Here is a 16,201-nt window from a genome sequence, read left to right as displayed (position 1 = left end):
TTAGCATACAGATAGTGTCTGAAAAGGATAGATAAACAAGTATAAGTAGAATTTTTTATTAAAAAATAACTTTTGCTTGTTATTATTTAAAAAAAGAAGAAAAAGAATATGATATAATATATTGTTTTTCTATTTTTCACTATTTTCCTTTTGTTTTTTCTCCACCATTTTTCCATTCTTGCTTTTCCAGTTTTTTCTCATTTGCCCCTTCTTTCCCTGTCTTTCCTTTTCTCTTTTCTCTTTTCTCATTCACTTGTTGCTCAAGCATATACACTCCAACAGGTAGCTCTCTCAGTTAGGATAGTGTCCGGATTGTCAAGTAGTCATTTGGATACTAGGCCAATCGTATAATATCCAATGTTGTGAAATTTCTCATATGATATAAAATATGAGGAAGTGTTCTTATGATGTTTATGCATATATGAGGGTAATCATAAGATTGCGTCTATGATTCTGACCTTAGGTTCAAAGTCAAGGATAATCATAAGATACTATTTTGTATGTCAGGCGATGCTTGTTGGATAAGCAAATTGAACAACATTTTTTAAGAAATTTTCTATTGGAAAGACAACATGGAATTCAAGAATTCATTGATGTGATTCCATTGATTAGTTATGTAACTATAATCATTTTGTGTTAGGTTATTTGTGCTTTGATTTACTTTTATGCCATTGAAGTGATCATAAAGTGGATATTTTGCATAGAAGGCTATGCAAGCTAATGAGTTGTGCTCAAACGATTTATAGATGACCAAATTACATTTGACCCCTATGGTTTAAATATAGTAAAAAAACCATAGGAGTACATGTGCTAAATTTAAGAAAACAGATGGTTTTTTTGGCTTAGTTTTTAAACATGGGAGAGTTTAGCTTAATTTTAAAACACATGAAGATTTATGTGATTTAGCCTTTATAGATCTACCCCAATTAGCCTTTATGTAATTCTTGATCAATTTTTTTGGTTTAAGGTAGAATGGTCACTGATTATGGGGCTTTAGATCGACCAGTAAAGAAAATAAAGGAGTCGATGTATAATCATTGAGTGAACAAAGTCTCGACCCACTACCTATGCATTAGATGCTATTGGAAGATAATTGATGGACGGATCATTATCAACTTGTTTCCCAAATTTACTTAGAGATAGATTTTCATGGTATGTTGCTAAGGGTTGATTATGATTAATGGGCTTTTAGAATTAGACACATTAAATCACAAGAGTTGTGAGCTTAGGGCTATGATTAGGGTGGACCCAGTCACTATGAAAGGGTCATACTAAGATGAATTCAATTCACGGTGTAAAAGGGCCACGTAAAGAAAAATTGCCACAAAAAAGAGATCAAGGACGCTCTCGTTTGGAGCATAAATAGTCCCATTAAGTCTTGGATTCTGGAATTTGGGGCATCTTTCGGTTCGATGCAGAAAGAGTATATGAGTAATTAATTAAACTACAGAAAATTTTGAGAAAGTGCATTTGGCAGATGGTGAACCTCGAAAATTGTTGGAAAGGGGGACATGGATATAAATATTAAAATAGGTGATGAAATGCTTCTCTTCGATGTACAATTTGTGATTATTTTTTGTGATATTTTGATCTATTTTATAATCAAAATGCTCCATTCTTATTGGGTGATAAAGCAAAAGATTGACTCTACTGTTAGTTGGAACGAGCTCAAGAATATAATTTCTTGAGAACTACTACCCGCTTCAAGGACTACAAATATCCGGAAGGAAATAAACATGGATTGGCTCTACTGTTAGTTGGGGGAGATTCAAGCAATTGGTTGAGAGTTGCCCCCATCACCAAATTCTCTTCTAATTCTATATATTTATGAAAGATTGTTTGAGGCAAATAGAAGCTTGGTTTATGCGGCTAGTGGACATGCTTTGTATGACAAAACTCATAGCGAAGCACATAAACTAATCACAACTATGGCGGCTAATACTCATCAATTTGGTAGTAGAAATGACGACCCACCATGAAGGGTAAACGAGGTAAGTGTTTCTATTGATGAACGTTTAGTTAACCTTCCCTCTCTTGTTGAAAAGTTTATAGGGTGAAGCATCCAACAAGTCAAGGCTTGTGGGATATGTACATCTTCGAGACATTACCTCGACGCTTGTTCTACACTTCACTAAGAATCAATGGAATATGTTGATACCATCGGTGGAATTTTCGGGCAATAACAAAGGAGATATGACCCCTTTTGTAATACCTATAACTCCGAATGGACAGTTTATAGGGGGAAGCATTCAATAAGTCAAGGCTTGTGGGATATGTACATTTTCAAGACATTGCATCGACGCTTGTTCTACACTTCACTAAGAATCAATGGAATATGTTGATGCCATCGGTGGAATTTTCAGGTAATAACAAAGGAGATATGCCGTTTTCAATACATATAACCCCGAATGGAGAGATGATCCAAATTTGAGGTACGACAATCATTCTCAAAACTTTCAAAAGGTACCACACCAACAACCACAACCATCACCTCAAACTAATCCCAATAGTGGTATACCTTTAGAGGATATCGTGAAAATACTCACCTTGAGCACCCAACAATTCCAAAAAGAAACCCACTTGAGCATACAAAATTTGGAATCTCAAATGAGCCAATTGGCCTCATCCATTAGCCGTTTGGAGTCTCAAGGTATGTTGCCCTCCCAAACTATTATTAATCCTAAGTAAAACGTTAGTGCTATTACCTTTTGCAGTGGAAAAGAGCTACAACTCGAAAATAGTGCTAGGCGCACAACAGGGCAAAATAAAGGACGAAAATTCAGTTGTGCGTAGGCACGCAGAACAGGACAAAACAGAGCATGCACTCGAAATTCCTCCAAAACAAGCTAAAAAACCTAACCAAGTCAGCAAGAACAGTTCGAAGGTGTTTGTGCCCAAACCTCCCTTCCCGGAAATATTCGCCAAGTCCAAAGAGGAGGAAGAGGAGAAGGAGATCCTTGAAATTAAACAAATACCTCGCTATGCAAAGTTTCTCGTCTAGCTTTGTGTGAGTGTTGTGATATCACTAACATTGATTTTTGCAGGTCGAAGTGAATATAAATTGATCCTATAGTTAGGTGTGCCCACGCCTAACCCAGCTACCTAATCTGTTTGAAGGCTATTTTGCTATGTCGAGTTAGGTGTTCCTAGCTGTGGAGATCATCATGTCCATTAGTATTTTATGCAATAGTGGAAATACATCGTCCCGAATGGGTTTTTCGCCTTCATAAGCGACGTATACTCTAAATATGAACCTCCATCATATCTCTATAAAAAATCATACGGGCACAAATCAACACCTGCAACACATATAATACATCATTAGAAGACAAAAACGATATGACATGATTATACAAAGGCCAGTCATTTTCAATAGAAGATAAACAGAACGAGGTTAATGGGAATGGTACTACAATATAACACGAAATTTCGTGTCTTCATCTACTGATAGAGTGTAGACAGCGGGTACCAACCTGGAGATGCAACTATGTTGCATGTTGTGGAGCGTTGTTATATAATATCACATACTTTATTTTAAATACCTTTTTTACAATACAACATTCATTATTTTTCTGCAATATTCAGACAGAAAAGGTGAATGCCCTTGAAGCTTTCTGTCAATCTAGACCACTAAATATTAAAGAGTATAGTCAATTGGTGGATAGATTCGAACACGAGTTATACATATTATTATCAAGGAAGCCATAACCCATCAGCCACAACAAATTATTTCACCATCCGATGATGCTCCCACAACATCACACAGACAAAGAAGAAATTCTAGTCGAATGTCTATTGGTTCAAATAAATGTCATGATGCTGGGGTGGATATAGTTGGTCCTTCTACAGTATATACACCTCAAAATTATTACGTGCCCCAACCGCCTCAAGATTACTACATGCCTCAACCGTCTTAAGATGAGGAGTCTTTCGGGACAAAGAGTCCCTCCTCTTGAGGGCACCTTCCTCCCTATCGGTTAGCTTTGGGGGCCTCCTAATTGGGCTCCTCCTTTGGGCCAAATATGACAAAGTTGGCATCCTTTTCTGATTGGGCTTTGGAGCAGGGAGGGGGCCTTTTGGGTTGAGCTAGACGGACCTTCTCGATGAGCTAGGTGGGATCATAGGAGAGCCCTTTCTTGAGTTGGGATAGTGATTCGAATGGGTTGCCTTCTTTATGGGCTGATGGACCTTCTCCTGGGCTTGGTACTCCGTTTTGAGCCAATCTCTTTCGGCCCATGCCCATCAGGATGTATGTGCAATTTTCAAAAAAGCAAAAGTCATTTGTGTGAATGAAGTTGATGTTTTTGTATAATTAAACTGAAGGATAGATGTAATTATCCTTTAAAATTATTATTTTCATAATACAATAGTCTTAAATAGGACAATATTTTAGATGAATAGAAAAAAAAAAAAAAGGCTAAAACATAGAGAAAACTCTCACCACTAATACACTATATAAGCCTATATTCTCTCTAGGATTTTCAAAACTATTGATTTCCTTAATTTATCTATTTTCTTTTCTGAAAATAGGAAGCCTTTTTATTGGCATATTTTTTATACAGTGTATTGTTAAAAAATACAGAACAATGTATTTTCAAATGAGTTTTAAGATAATTGTGATGAAAATAGCTTATAAATAAAAATACAGATATCTCTTCCCTCCACATTGTCAGAATAAATAAATTTAAAATGATTTATAATGAGATATATCTGCTTAAGTTTCAAAATATAATTCAGAGGAATGTCACAGTAACATTTCTTCTGAAAAGTTGTGCAGCTTTTATGCGTAATTTGAAATATTACTATGGTTGAAAAGTCTTGCAGCTTTCTTTAATAAAACATTACAATGTTTATGAATCAATCTACAATTTATTTATTTATTTTTTTTGACAAAAAATAATATTATTCTTAATGGGATGAAGGCTGAAAATCTTGTAACATCCTGTGACTTAATTTGAAAACTTATGAACTCTCAAAAATCTTATATATATTTTGCAAAATTGATTTCGATTCATATCTATTTTAAGTGGATGTCGCATCTTTTATTATATTTAATGGTGTATAAAATTAATTAATACTATTTATGTATTTTCTATATTATTTATTAGAATGGAGATCCACATAGTAAATACCATAATTGACAAACTATGAATTGCCATAGTATGCCCCTAATCATATTTATTTCTATCATAAATATGGTTATTTTTATTTACTAATTTTATCAATAATTTATTAATTATTCACACACATTCCAAATTAAAGCACTTTATTAATTTTGATAATTATTCAGTTTATCTTTTTTCTTTTTCATTCAATTAAACAAATCTATAAGATTTACTAAAAGGGAAATCGTGGGATTAACTATTCGGAAAATTGCAAAATATATCCCATAATTTACTATGTATGTAATTTTAGTCCCATTATTTTAGCATTCATCAGATTTAATTAAAAAGCTTACAACTTTAGTTTCAATAACATATTTCATTAAATATTTAACTGAGGAAACACATGATCTGCAAATGCTCCGTTAAGTAACTGACTTTTGATTTATCAAAGCACGGGCTTCGTTAACATAATTTATCATCGGGAGTAAAATTACAAGTTTTGTGACTCATGGGATAAAATATGATGAATGCGAAAATATTAGGATCGAAATTGGAAAAAAGAAAAAAGAAAGAAAAGACTGTAGAATGTAAATTGTAATTTTTTCAATAAATATCACAATTAGCAAAACTTGGGTAGCTTAAGATGCCTCTACCTGTATTTTTTTTTCTATTAATAACCATAATTTTTTACTAATTAATTTTATTAACAATTACAATTTCTTATTCAAACACATTTGAAGTTAGTTTATTTTATTTTATTGTAATTATTCTTTTTGTGTTTTTTATTATTTGTTCAGTTAATAATTGTCTACAAAAAAATTATTATGCAGAGGTATTGAGTATGGTCTAATACCTAGTTATATATTTATATATTTATATATATATATATAAATGCAAAAGTCGATTTATAATAGGTAGCATGCAAATTTTAATTGAACCAATATTTTATCTAATTATTCTATATTTATCGAAATATGAATATAAGGATTTATAACACTTAGACCCCTTTAAAAAATACTAAATTATATTTTTTTCTAAAAAATTTTAAAATTACAATTAATCCCCTTTAAAAATTAATTATTTATATTTGCTCCCCTTTCGTTAAAATTTAAATAAAAAACACTGATGTTAGAAATAATCACATAAAGTTCTAATTCCGCACCCCTTATCACGTTTTCATATCAGATAAGTTTTAGAGTATGAACCCTCGATTCGCACACTGAAATTCTTGGATAGGCGCCATATATCAGGCTTACCCCCACTTCCTCCCTTTTGACCCTTTTCCAGTGAAAGACCCTAACCCTATTAGGGTCTCCCACAATATCTAATTTGGATATAAACGAAAATTTTTTTTTTTGCACTTTTAAGGAGAAAAATGTATTGACATTAACCGCACACCATATATATATATATGTGCGTGTGTGTTATATTTATCTCCTTTTAAGTATAAAATATGAATAAAAATATTAAATAAAGGATAAAACTGAAAATTTCTGTACTTTTTTTTGCTTACATCAGAAAATTCTGTCCAAACCCTAAAGGAATGAGGTCAGATGTAAACACAAGTTTTCAGAGGGGTATTAGTATAATTTCAGAACTTGTTTTTTTTTTAAAAAAAAATGTACTGGAGTCTGAATATAATACACTTTTAATATAATATGATTATATAGTTACCTTTTTTATGAAAAAAAAATGAGAGCAGTTACCAGAACATAATTAAGGCAGTTACTACTGAAATATGGGAATTGAGTCAAATCTTTTTCAAAGGACAAATTTGTAAACTACCTTCACGTGTACTTCTTCACTTATATAAAGCCTTGGGCATCAACTTTATGTATCGCCATATTTACCCAACTCTCAGCAACTCTCTCTCTCCCCTTCCGCGCTCTCCTCTCACATTCTCTCTCCATACACATACACACACATCTACAAAGAGGTAGAAAGGCGATGGAAGGTCGAAAGTTCGCCGTCCTTCTCTGCGCCGAGGATTCAGACTACGTGATGAATAATTATGGCGGTTACTATGGAGTTTACGCGAGAATGCTGAAGGAAGAGGGGGAAACCTGGGACGAATTCAAGGTGGCGCGAGGTGAATTTCCGGCGGATGATGAGGTAGCCGAATACGACGGTTTCGTCATCACAGGAAGTTGCAGTGACGCCGACAGTAACGAAATTTGGATCTGTAAACTGGTGGTTTTGCTCAGGCGATTGGACGCCATGAAGAAGAAGATTCTCGGTATTTGCTTTGGTCATCAGGTGTGCGTCTATTGTGTTTTCTGTTTGTTATTGTTTTTATCCTGTTTCAGTTGAACATCTATATTTTGTTTTTGTGGATTTCTGTTTACCTTGGGCTTCAACTTTTGTTTTGCGCGTTTACGTGTTACATGGAGTTTATATTAGCCCTTAACTTTTGGTTTTATGTCTGCTGGTTTGTTTGAGTGGTTGTCCGTTCTTGCGTCTCTATAGTTATTTAATTTGACATTCTTTCCCTTTTCTTTTTGTTTATTGTCACGAATTATAGACTGAACCACTTCATTTGAATTTCTTAAATTACATTCTATTTAAAGGTTACAATGCTATTGAGTTTAGGTCTGTCAAGATCCCCTACTTCACCAAGAAGTATTTTTAAGATTGTCGACACATTAATGGAATCTATATCAGCGTAAAATAATTGATGACTGCCTCACTTAATGGAATTATACATGCATTGCAAATTGGCATATGCATGCTGCATTCATCCTCTATAATTGTCCAGACTTCGGGAGTTTACTGGAAACTTTCCATATGCTACATGCCGATCTCCTCCTGGGGATGCTGAAATCTATACTAAGCATGTTGTTTTGTCTATGAACGCCACAGGCATGGGGAAAGGAATTCTCCCATATCACGTTTCTTGGTGGAACTAAATGGACAACGAAGGCAATTGGAATCATCAATATCCTTCTATTCACATATTTTTTCGGTGAATGAGCTCCAAGTATATGCAATATATTGGTTGCTGCAAAGAATTACGAGCCACAAACAATATCTTCCTAGGAATAACCGTATTCCGTGGGGTTAGATAGCATTTCTCATACAATAGTTTTATCCTGTACCATTTCAAGCCACGCCATTTCCAAGATTGTTGGACTCTTCGGATCCTTGTAGTTAGCTAGATACTAGTAATCACTAACCATTATTGACCTTCAAAAGGAAATTCTATTAAGGTAGCTCTCCAAACGTCATAAAATCTTGGGTTGTTTTTCATCTATCAAATGAATAGATGATAAGTCATTAGCGTCCAATTTCCCTTCCACTTTCTGTGTGATGAAGAAAATCTTAGTCATTTATGACGGTAACAGCAATGATTAGGGGCATACTTCGACAATCATGTACTCAATCAAAAGGTAGTGATGATATTGGTTACATATGCGTATCATTTTGTTTAAACACCGCATCCCAGAAAGTAGATGGTGATGCCTGAACAATGATGTTACCATTGTGCCAAGTCTCCTAATAATGCTTTCTCATGGTGGGCTTATAAATGGAAGCAATCAAGGCAAGAATATTTCCATCTTTTGTGAAAAGCTTGTATCTTTATTTCAACGTAAGATGTATATATATCTTTAATCAGCTCATAAGATTACTGTATGCCAACACTGTTTGTGTGCAAAAGAAAACGAAATAAACACTATTTAAAACATTACCATGTTTGATAATGTGTTTCTCAAAATAGCCCTTTTCAAACATATCTGTAACCTTGAGATTGTTCACACCAAATGTGCTTTCTGTGACCTTTGCTTTTGTATGTGAAATGTGTTTAATGTTAACTAGATATTAGTACGAGCTCTAGGCGGGAGGATTGGGCGATCCACCACCGGATGGGATATTGGAGTCACCAAAATTCATTTGCAGAAGTCACAGATTTTTACTTCTCTGAAGATGCCTCCTTCCCTTTCAGTCATTGAGTGCCATAGAGACGAGGTTCACTTCTACATCTTACTTGCCCCTCAGAATCACCAGTTGGAATGAGTCTTCTCTAATGTTAAAACCTCTGATGCTAACTCTGATATATACCAATTCAATGACTCAGGTGACAGAGCTTCCCCAAGAGGCAGAAATCCTAGGATGGTCAAACAAGACTAGGGTTGAGATGTTCACATATGGGAACCACATTATGGGCATTCAAGGTCATCCCGAGTACACTAAAGACATTCTTTTGCACCTGATCCACCGTCTTTCCAACAACGGTCTCATTGAGGTGAAGTATATTAACGTAGATATTGCAGAATCCTAATTTGAGCAAATGCTCTTAAGTCTGTGATGTTTACGTTTGCTTTATAGGTATCCCTTGCTAAAGACGCGAAGTTCAAGTTGGAAGCAGTTGAGCCAGATAGAGAGGCATGGAAGAAACTTTGCAACTGCTTTCTAAAAGGAGGATTATAAAACAAAGCTAAAAGAGTGGGGAAGAGGGAACCTGTAGGTATTATATACATATCTGGGCTGACTAGAGAATTGGCTTCCGTAGATTAGGGAACTTTTTGTGCCATATCTTGTCACAATTTATTTGGTTAATTTAAAAATATCAATAGATAGCCATCAAAAATTAATTGATGATGCTAGTTGAGTCACTAATTAGTTTTATGTGAAGGCTATTCTACTTCCATTGTTACTAATGGTTGTTGACCAGATGTTCAAGTCACAGAAAATAGGGAAATCACTGATGACTGCAAATGCCTTAATTTGTTTGAAGTACTTCTATCTGATCACCATCCCCAATAATCCTGGAACTGGAGGCACTAATAATGATCACTGACCACTAAATTTTTCACTTTAACATAGAAATCCCAATTGGTGGAAACAAACAGATATAAAGTTTACGATGCTAAAAATACTCATTAAGCAAGCAACATGAGCAGTACTAACCCAATCTTGCCACCAACAAAATTCAGATTAACATCCTGAGCATTTGTGAAAATGAGCAATTAAAGAATTGATAACTACATTGATTTTCGTCCTCCTAATACAAGGGTGTGAGTGTTGAAATGTATCGTTCTAATGACACCATAAAATCCATTCACTTTGTCTATTTCTTAGAAATTGCTTCACCTATGCGTACCTCTCTGCTAATTAGCTTACAGCAAGCGAACTTAATGACAGCAGAAGCATACATAAGAAAACTGCAATTCCCAGGAATTCATATAGAAAATGCGCAAAATTTGGCTAGAACTGCATCTACGGGATCTAAAAGTAAAGGAAATAGAACAAACAAATTCAAGCTTACAAAGCTGTTAAATTGTTGCCGAAGCAAGTTAACAATAAAATTCTAAGTCAACTTCAAGGGAAGTCTATGAACTCCAACTGTGCAATGTAAATTGCACATCCATGTTAATGTATGGTAAAAATTTTTGTATCATTCTTTCATATCTTCTAAGATCACCACACCCAATTGCCACAGATAGTATCGTCTGATGGGAAATCCTTAATAGTAGTCACCATAGCAATAAGCAGCAATCCAGACACAACTAATGGACGATAGTTTGTGAGGCTGGAGACCGCACTTAAGAACTCATCATCGAACCTGAGTTTCTCCTGCATTCAGCTAACATATCCATGTAGAACTGACACTTAGTGATGTCAGTGCCATAGCTATTCAGGCACTGCAAAGAAAAATCAGTGTTTAGCATGTCACACAGCCATTAACCAAGGGCATATAGATGCATCAGGATTCAGAAAAAGTTGAAGATATGGGTTTAAGCCCAGCAAGCCTTCCTGTTTTTTAGGTGCACACGACTACAACACAAGGATATGTCTCAACAATCTAGATAATAAAAATAAGCTGCCCTACATCTATCATGAAATATTGAAATATTTCACAGACACTATCTCACTATATGAAATACTAGCCCCTGTCACCGGCAATACAAAATTACCCGTTATAAAGAGCTCAACTCACAAATCTATTCTGTCCCCTTATGCACCACAGTACAAATAAGATTTGCCATTTTGTAGCGGATCTTCATGAACAACACAATTTGACCCACAAATTGATAATGCTTAACAGCTGAACAAGCTGCTTTTTATATCACTGCCATGCTAAACAAAGTTTCAGAAACTGGATCAAGACAAGTTTCACTTACATCCTGGAATGCCTTAGAGTGCACACTGCAAGAATCTCCCATGTTGGTTGCAGCAGGTGCTGGTGCAGCAACAGCTTCAGAGACAACTGTTTCATGTTGGATCGTGCGAGGACCCATAACAGCATCCACAGCTCTATGAGCAACTGCACTTCCAGTACCAAATGCCATTCCTACAGAAATAAAGAAGGAATAAAATGGATAAGATTTGCAACAATTCTTACAACGACGTATCCAGATAATACATAGAAATTTAGCTGGCTTCCACACACCTTCGGCTATGGTTGAACCAATACTTCCAAGCATGGATCCACCGGAGCTACTGTGAACAGGAGCTGGAGGAGGAGCATGGTGCACTGCATATGACACGATGAAATCATGAGCTTGGAAGCAATATTTGTAATCATGAGACTGAAAAACAACAACACACCACAAGCAATGATGATTATGCTAGTAGAAGGACAAACATATAAAAGATACTAAGAGGTTAAATTAAGTATTTTTATGGGAAAGCCTCCAAAATCTCACGCAACTATTGAGTGGCTCATTTAGAAGACAATTACCTGGTTGAGGTGGCGGGCTACGGGCTGCAGGACGAGCAGATCTTCCTGCAAAACCAATTATGCAAGAAATGAGATGCCGAATCTGTTTCCTAGAGACTCCCAATAACATGCAAGACTGTTAAATGTAAGATGGGAAGCTAAAATGAAGTTGTCATAGCATAATTACCAATACAGACTTATAGAACCACTTGAATTACTTCTGGGTTTCCTTTGCACATATAACAAAATATTCATTTTCTTTAGAAACAATCTAAACCATCTTAATCTATGAAATGTGACCAGGCTGTCCCAAGAAACAGGGGATGTTGGTATTTTCTAACTATAGAACGAACCAACAAACTGAATATAATAAAGAATTCGCCCCATTCATTTCACAAGTTGGCACCTACGATGCAAAGCAATTTTGAGTTCTAATTAACTTTTAATAAATTACATATGTGCATAAAAGCATATTAACCATTCCTAGTAGGTTCCAGATCTAAAACACATTGATTACAAAGAGAAAGACAGCATCAATAATAATTTCAGGATGTCTATAACTATAATTCTGGAGATATGGTGTTGAGAGAAATAGTTTCGTAACATTCGGACAGGGGATTCCAAGAAGCAAGACTACTCCAGATGAATGTCAACGGCACAGAAGTAATTTAAAGAGAAACATCTCAGTTTCACATGCTCCGCACCTAGTTTTATCACAATCAACCTATAATCGAATCCAAAATCAGTTCAATAAAACGGTTCAAGCCAACAAATAAATCTCATCGAGCAGCAGATACCGACTTATATCATCTTCAATAACACAAAATCAAATCCTTAATCTGCCTTCATTTGCATAAATTACCAGAAACGACACAAATCAGAATCCCAAGAAGTACCATAAATTGATTATCATGAATATACATACGATCAATAAAAAGATAAACCCACCACCGGAGCTACGGCGAGGCATGATCAATATTTTATCTACGAGAGAGCGCCGACGAAAACCTAGAAGAACGAAACGATGCAAATGCTGTTATTGTAGCTTCAGCAATACCCCCGACCCCTTTATATATACACGCGTAGTCCTAGTCCATGGGATTGAAATGGATGAAGGATCTGGCGTGCACAGCTCTTTCCCAGATAACGACGTGTCAAAATCAGAAGCGTAATTTACGTGGTCAATAGATGTAAATTGTAAACGCAACGCAACGCAACGCAACCTTTTTGTTGGGGCTCTTTTTCTTTCTTTCCAAGTTTGTGCTTTTTTCGAATTTTTCCTTTTTTCTAGTACCACATACATTCGTAAGCAGTAAATATTTCTATTAATAATAAAGTATTAATTGGAAATGAATAATTTATAATGATTTACATACCTCTATAAGGTTGAAGATAAGGCCTAATAGAGCACAATCTAATATTTGCTTGCATATGCTACTGGGCCATGTTTGGCCCAGATTGAAATACAACGGCTTGCTTCACTCCACATTGTAATAAAAAACGTCCAAAAATTGCAATATTTTTCATGTTTGACTCTAAAAATTCAAGAAAAGACACTGCTACGTAATGAATGCTCTAACACATATCAAAGGCTAATATCACCAGTTTTCCTCTACTTTTTCCTCCCTTCATCTGTACGTCCATCCTTTTTTTTTTTCTTTTCAGTATGTTGGGAAGAATAATATAATCTTCTCATCTGGTTGACACAATTGGGAAACCAATACTTTCCATCAAAGTAAAAGCCTATTAAGAACATGCTTAAGACTTAGATAATGACAACAAAGTCGTTAAAGCATCAATCAATTCTTGTAAATGCTGGAAGGACCCTTGTAAACGCTAGAGGGATTGACATATTACACGATTTTATGGATGCTCGAGTAGCTAGCAGTCATGCAGACATCAAGGCGCACAGTGACTTATAAGCCCCAAGAGCAAAATTCCCTCCAACCCCGGCAACCCACTGCTCTCCTCCCATCAAGTGGAGTGGATGATTCTTTTTTGCCCTTGGTCGTCGCCCCTCCACGACAAAGCCCTTTCTCCCCTGTAATTTTAACTGAGGCACTTCCAACGGGCATCAAAATATTAAATCTATCAGAATATGAAGGAACAGGGGATCCATAAAAATACTTGGATAAATTTTATGCTAAAATCAATTGGTACGACTTGAGCAATACCGCCTATTGCAAGGTCTTCCGCACTATGCTCTCCAAATGTGCTTTAGCATGGTTCAACCAACTGCCACTGGAACTATCTCCAGCCTCAAGCATTGACTCAATTTCATGTATCACTTATCCATAAACTAGAAACTCCCAAAAATGATCGCATATTTGTTCACCATTCGCCAGAGAAAAAATGAGCCGTTAAGAAATTACATTTCAAGGTTTGTCGAGGCAGTGCACGAGCTGCTGCATGTCAACCATAAGTTATTGGCCAACATTATTCAACAAAATTTGCTACCATGAAGATTCAAAGAACCTATAGCCGGAAAACCCCCTAGCTCTCTAGAAGACTTGTTCATGCGATCACAGAAATGTATTAGAATCGAGAAGTCCAATGTTTCGGACACTTCCCTTACCGTCAAAAGGAAGGCAGAGAAGAGGAGAAAAGGCGAAAGAAGAAGGAAGTACGCAAACACTTAGCGCCGATAGGGTTCACGCACTACACCCCCCCTGAATGCACACAGGAGCGAAATATTAGTTGTGGCAGAGCAGCAAAGGTTGATTAATAAAGGCTAAGAAAAATGAAAGACAATCCCAAGATGCTAAAGTCCGGCAAATATTGTCACTTCTACGATGACATGGGGCATACAACTGAGGAATGTCATCACCTCCAGAAAGAGATAGAAAAACTGATCCAGCAAGGACATCTGAAAGAATATGTCAACCACTATCCACAAAGACGCCAATTTGACCGTGGGCCAAGTGTGCCACCTCGAGAGCTATCATCAAATCCAACTCCTCAATACAATAATCTTCCCATAGCAGGAATCATCCCATGACCTCAAGAGAACCAGCAGGAAGAGACTCCCTTGCCACGAAGGAGTGACCTTAAGTTCGCATAGCGGAAAAAAAATTAATTTTTGGATTTTCACTTATAATAGGAAAAAACTCGAGTATAAGCTTAACACATCCTTCCCCCCTTTTAATTTCCCCTAAGACGTTCTAACTCGAACTTAAGCAATGAAGTTAACTTTCTTATAGATGCGAAGATCCCCGAAGTTTCGAGAGGCCCCTTGATGCAACAAAGAGTTGCCCCGGGATCCCACGATCAAAACTTCACCGAGATCCTCCCCAACAATGTTGGCCCTGAAAAAATTTTCCCCCCTTCAGAAGTTGGTAAAGGATCAACTCCAGGGCATGAGCAAAAACATCCCTTGAGCAACACCCAACGAAAATAAGTCGTAATGGAATAGAACAACAACTGAATAAGTGCAATAATAATATTTATGAATACTAAAAATTGTTGGTTTAACATAACGAATTTTTGACCGTGTAAGTCGGAAAAAAGTCATCCTAAGTATAAAATACCGTCAAGTTAAATGCTAAAATATCCGACCATGTGAGTCGGAAGAAAGTCACACCAAATACTAAATGTCAAAATCCGATGAAAATAAATCGTAAAAGAGCGAAAGAAAAACTCATTAGGTGTGAGGACACATTCATAGATACAAAATGTTGTGGGGTTACATCCCAAAATGTTCGACCATGTGAGTCGGAAAAATTCATCCCAAGTATTAAATATTGAATTCCATACCAAAATTTTCGACCATATGTATTGGGAAAAAAATCACCCCTTGAGGCAACATCGGTATGATTTAAAAAAAAAAAAAGCAATGCGCATCTCCACCTTCCCTAAGGTCCTGGGGGGCTTTGTCACAGCAAGTAAGAGTTGTCTACTCTTCCTCACTCACCTTGAAGCCGAGAAGAGACAAACCACTCTGGAAAAAAAAATTTACATCCCAAGTAGGGATAGAAATAAGAATACTTTCCATAATTGATTAGAGAAAAATAATTTAATGACCGATAGCACGTTCGACAACACATGAAAATCCATCTAGTATAACAAGAAGCCTCATATCTTGAAAACGACATCAAAATTCCTCAAAATACATGAAAGAATCCGAATAAATAATGACTAAAACAAATGTCATTATTCTGAATAACCTCTACTAATATAGAATGAGAGTTAAATGTGATTATAAAAATATTTGGTGGTGGAGTGGTTGAGGTCTTCATTTTCCAACCTTATAACTTGGGTTTAAAACCCAGCAAACGCAACATTTTGTGTCTGCTCACAAAGAGCAATGCGTAGCGCTTGCACTAGAGCGCAACTGCGAGCCACGAGCACCACCAGTCGAGGGTTTGCGCTGGACTAGAGCTTAAAGGGTTTGTGTTAAGGTCAGTGCCTCGAGCTAACTATAGTTAGCCTTAGGGCCGCA

At 36.1% G+C, this 16,201-nt stretch overlaps 2 protein-coding genes across 2 annotated transcripts; one reads left to right on the top strand and one right to left on the bottom strand.

Moving 5' to 3' along the window:
- Positions 6,899-10,740, top strand: LOC105172639 (gamma-glutamyl peptidase 5-like). Its single transcript, XM_011094160.2, has 4 exons — positions 6,899-7,361; positions 8,919-9,068; positions 9,178-9,345; positions 9,429-10,740. The coding sequence occupies exons 1-4, from the start codon at positions 7,053-7,055 to the stop codon at positions 9,528-9,530; spliced, it is 729 nt and encodes a 242-aa protein (XP_011092462.1). The 5' UTR covers positions 6,899-7,052; the 3' UTR covers positions 9,531-10,740.
- Positions 10,249-12,868, bottom strand: LOC105172638 (coiled-coil-helix-coiled-coil-helix domain-containing protein 10, mitochondrial). Its single transcript, XM_011094159.2, has 5 exons — positions 12,712-12,868; positions 11,785-11,829; positions 11,494-11,577; positions 11,225-11,394; positions 10,249-10,744 (listed from the first exon to the last, which is right to left on the bottom strand). Exons 1-5 carry the CDS (start codon positions 12,731-12,733, stop codon positions 10,646-10,648), a joined length of 420 nt encoding a protein of 139 aa, XP_011092461.1. The 5' UTR covers positions 12,734-12,868; the 3' UTR covers positions 10,249-10,645.

The sequence above is a fragment of the Sesamum indicum genome, linkage group LG10 (assembly GCF_000512975.1).
Source record: "Sesamum indicum cultivar Zhongzhi No. 13 linkage group LG10, S_indicum_v1.0, whole genome shotgun sequence".
Taxonomy (NCBI): Eukaryota; Viridiplantae; Streptophyta; class Magnoliopsida; order Lamiales; family Pedaliaceae; genus Sesamum; species Sesamum indicum.
The sequence above is the reverse complement of the archived record's forward strand: the minus strand, read 5'-3'. Positions and strand labels throughout refer to the sequence as shown.

What these genes read in the sequence shown, in the direction of transcription:
- LOC105172639 (XM_011094160.2), top strand. Translation starts at nt 7,053, where the DNA reads ATGGAAGGTCGAAAGTTCGCCGTCCTTCTCTGCGCCGAGGATTCAGAC. An exon ending in GTATTTGCTTTGGTCATCAG is followed by an intron (nt 7,362 to 8,918) that starts GTGTGCGTCTAT and finishes AATGTTAACTAG; the next exon opens with ATATTAGTACGAGCTCTAGG. An exon ending in TTGAGTGCCATAGAGACGAG is followed by an intron (nt 9,069 to 9,177) that starts GTTCACTTCTAC and finishes TCAATGACTCAG; the next exon opens with GTGACAGAGCTTCCCCAAGA.
- LOC105172638 (XM_011094159.2), bottom strand. Translation starts at nt 12,733, where the DNA reads ATGCCTCGCCGTAGCTCCGGTG. An exon ending in GCCTCGCCGTAGCTCCGGTG is followed by an intron (nt 11,830 to 12,711) that starts GTGGGTTTATCT and finishes TTGGTTTTGCAG; the next exon opens with GAAGATCTGCTCGTCCTGCA. An exon ending in ACTCTAAGGCATTCCAGGAT is followed by an intron (nt 10,745 to 11,224) that starts GTAAGTGAAACT and finishes TTTTCTTTGCAG; the next exon opens with TGCCTGAATAGCTATGGCAC.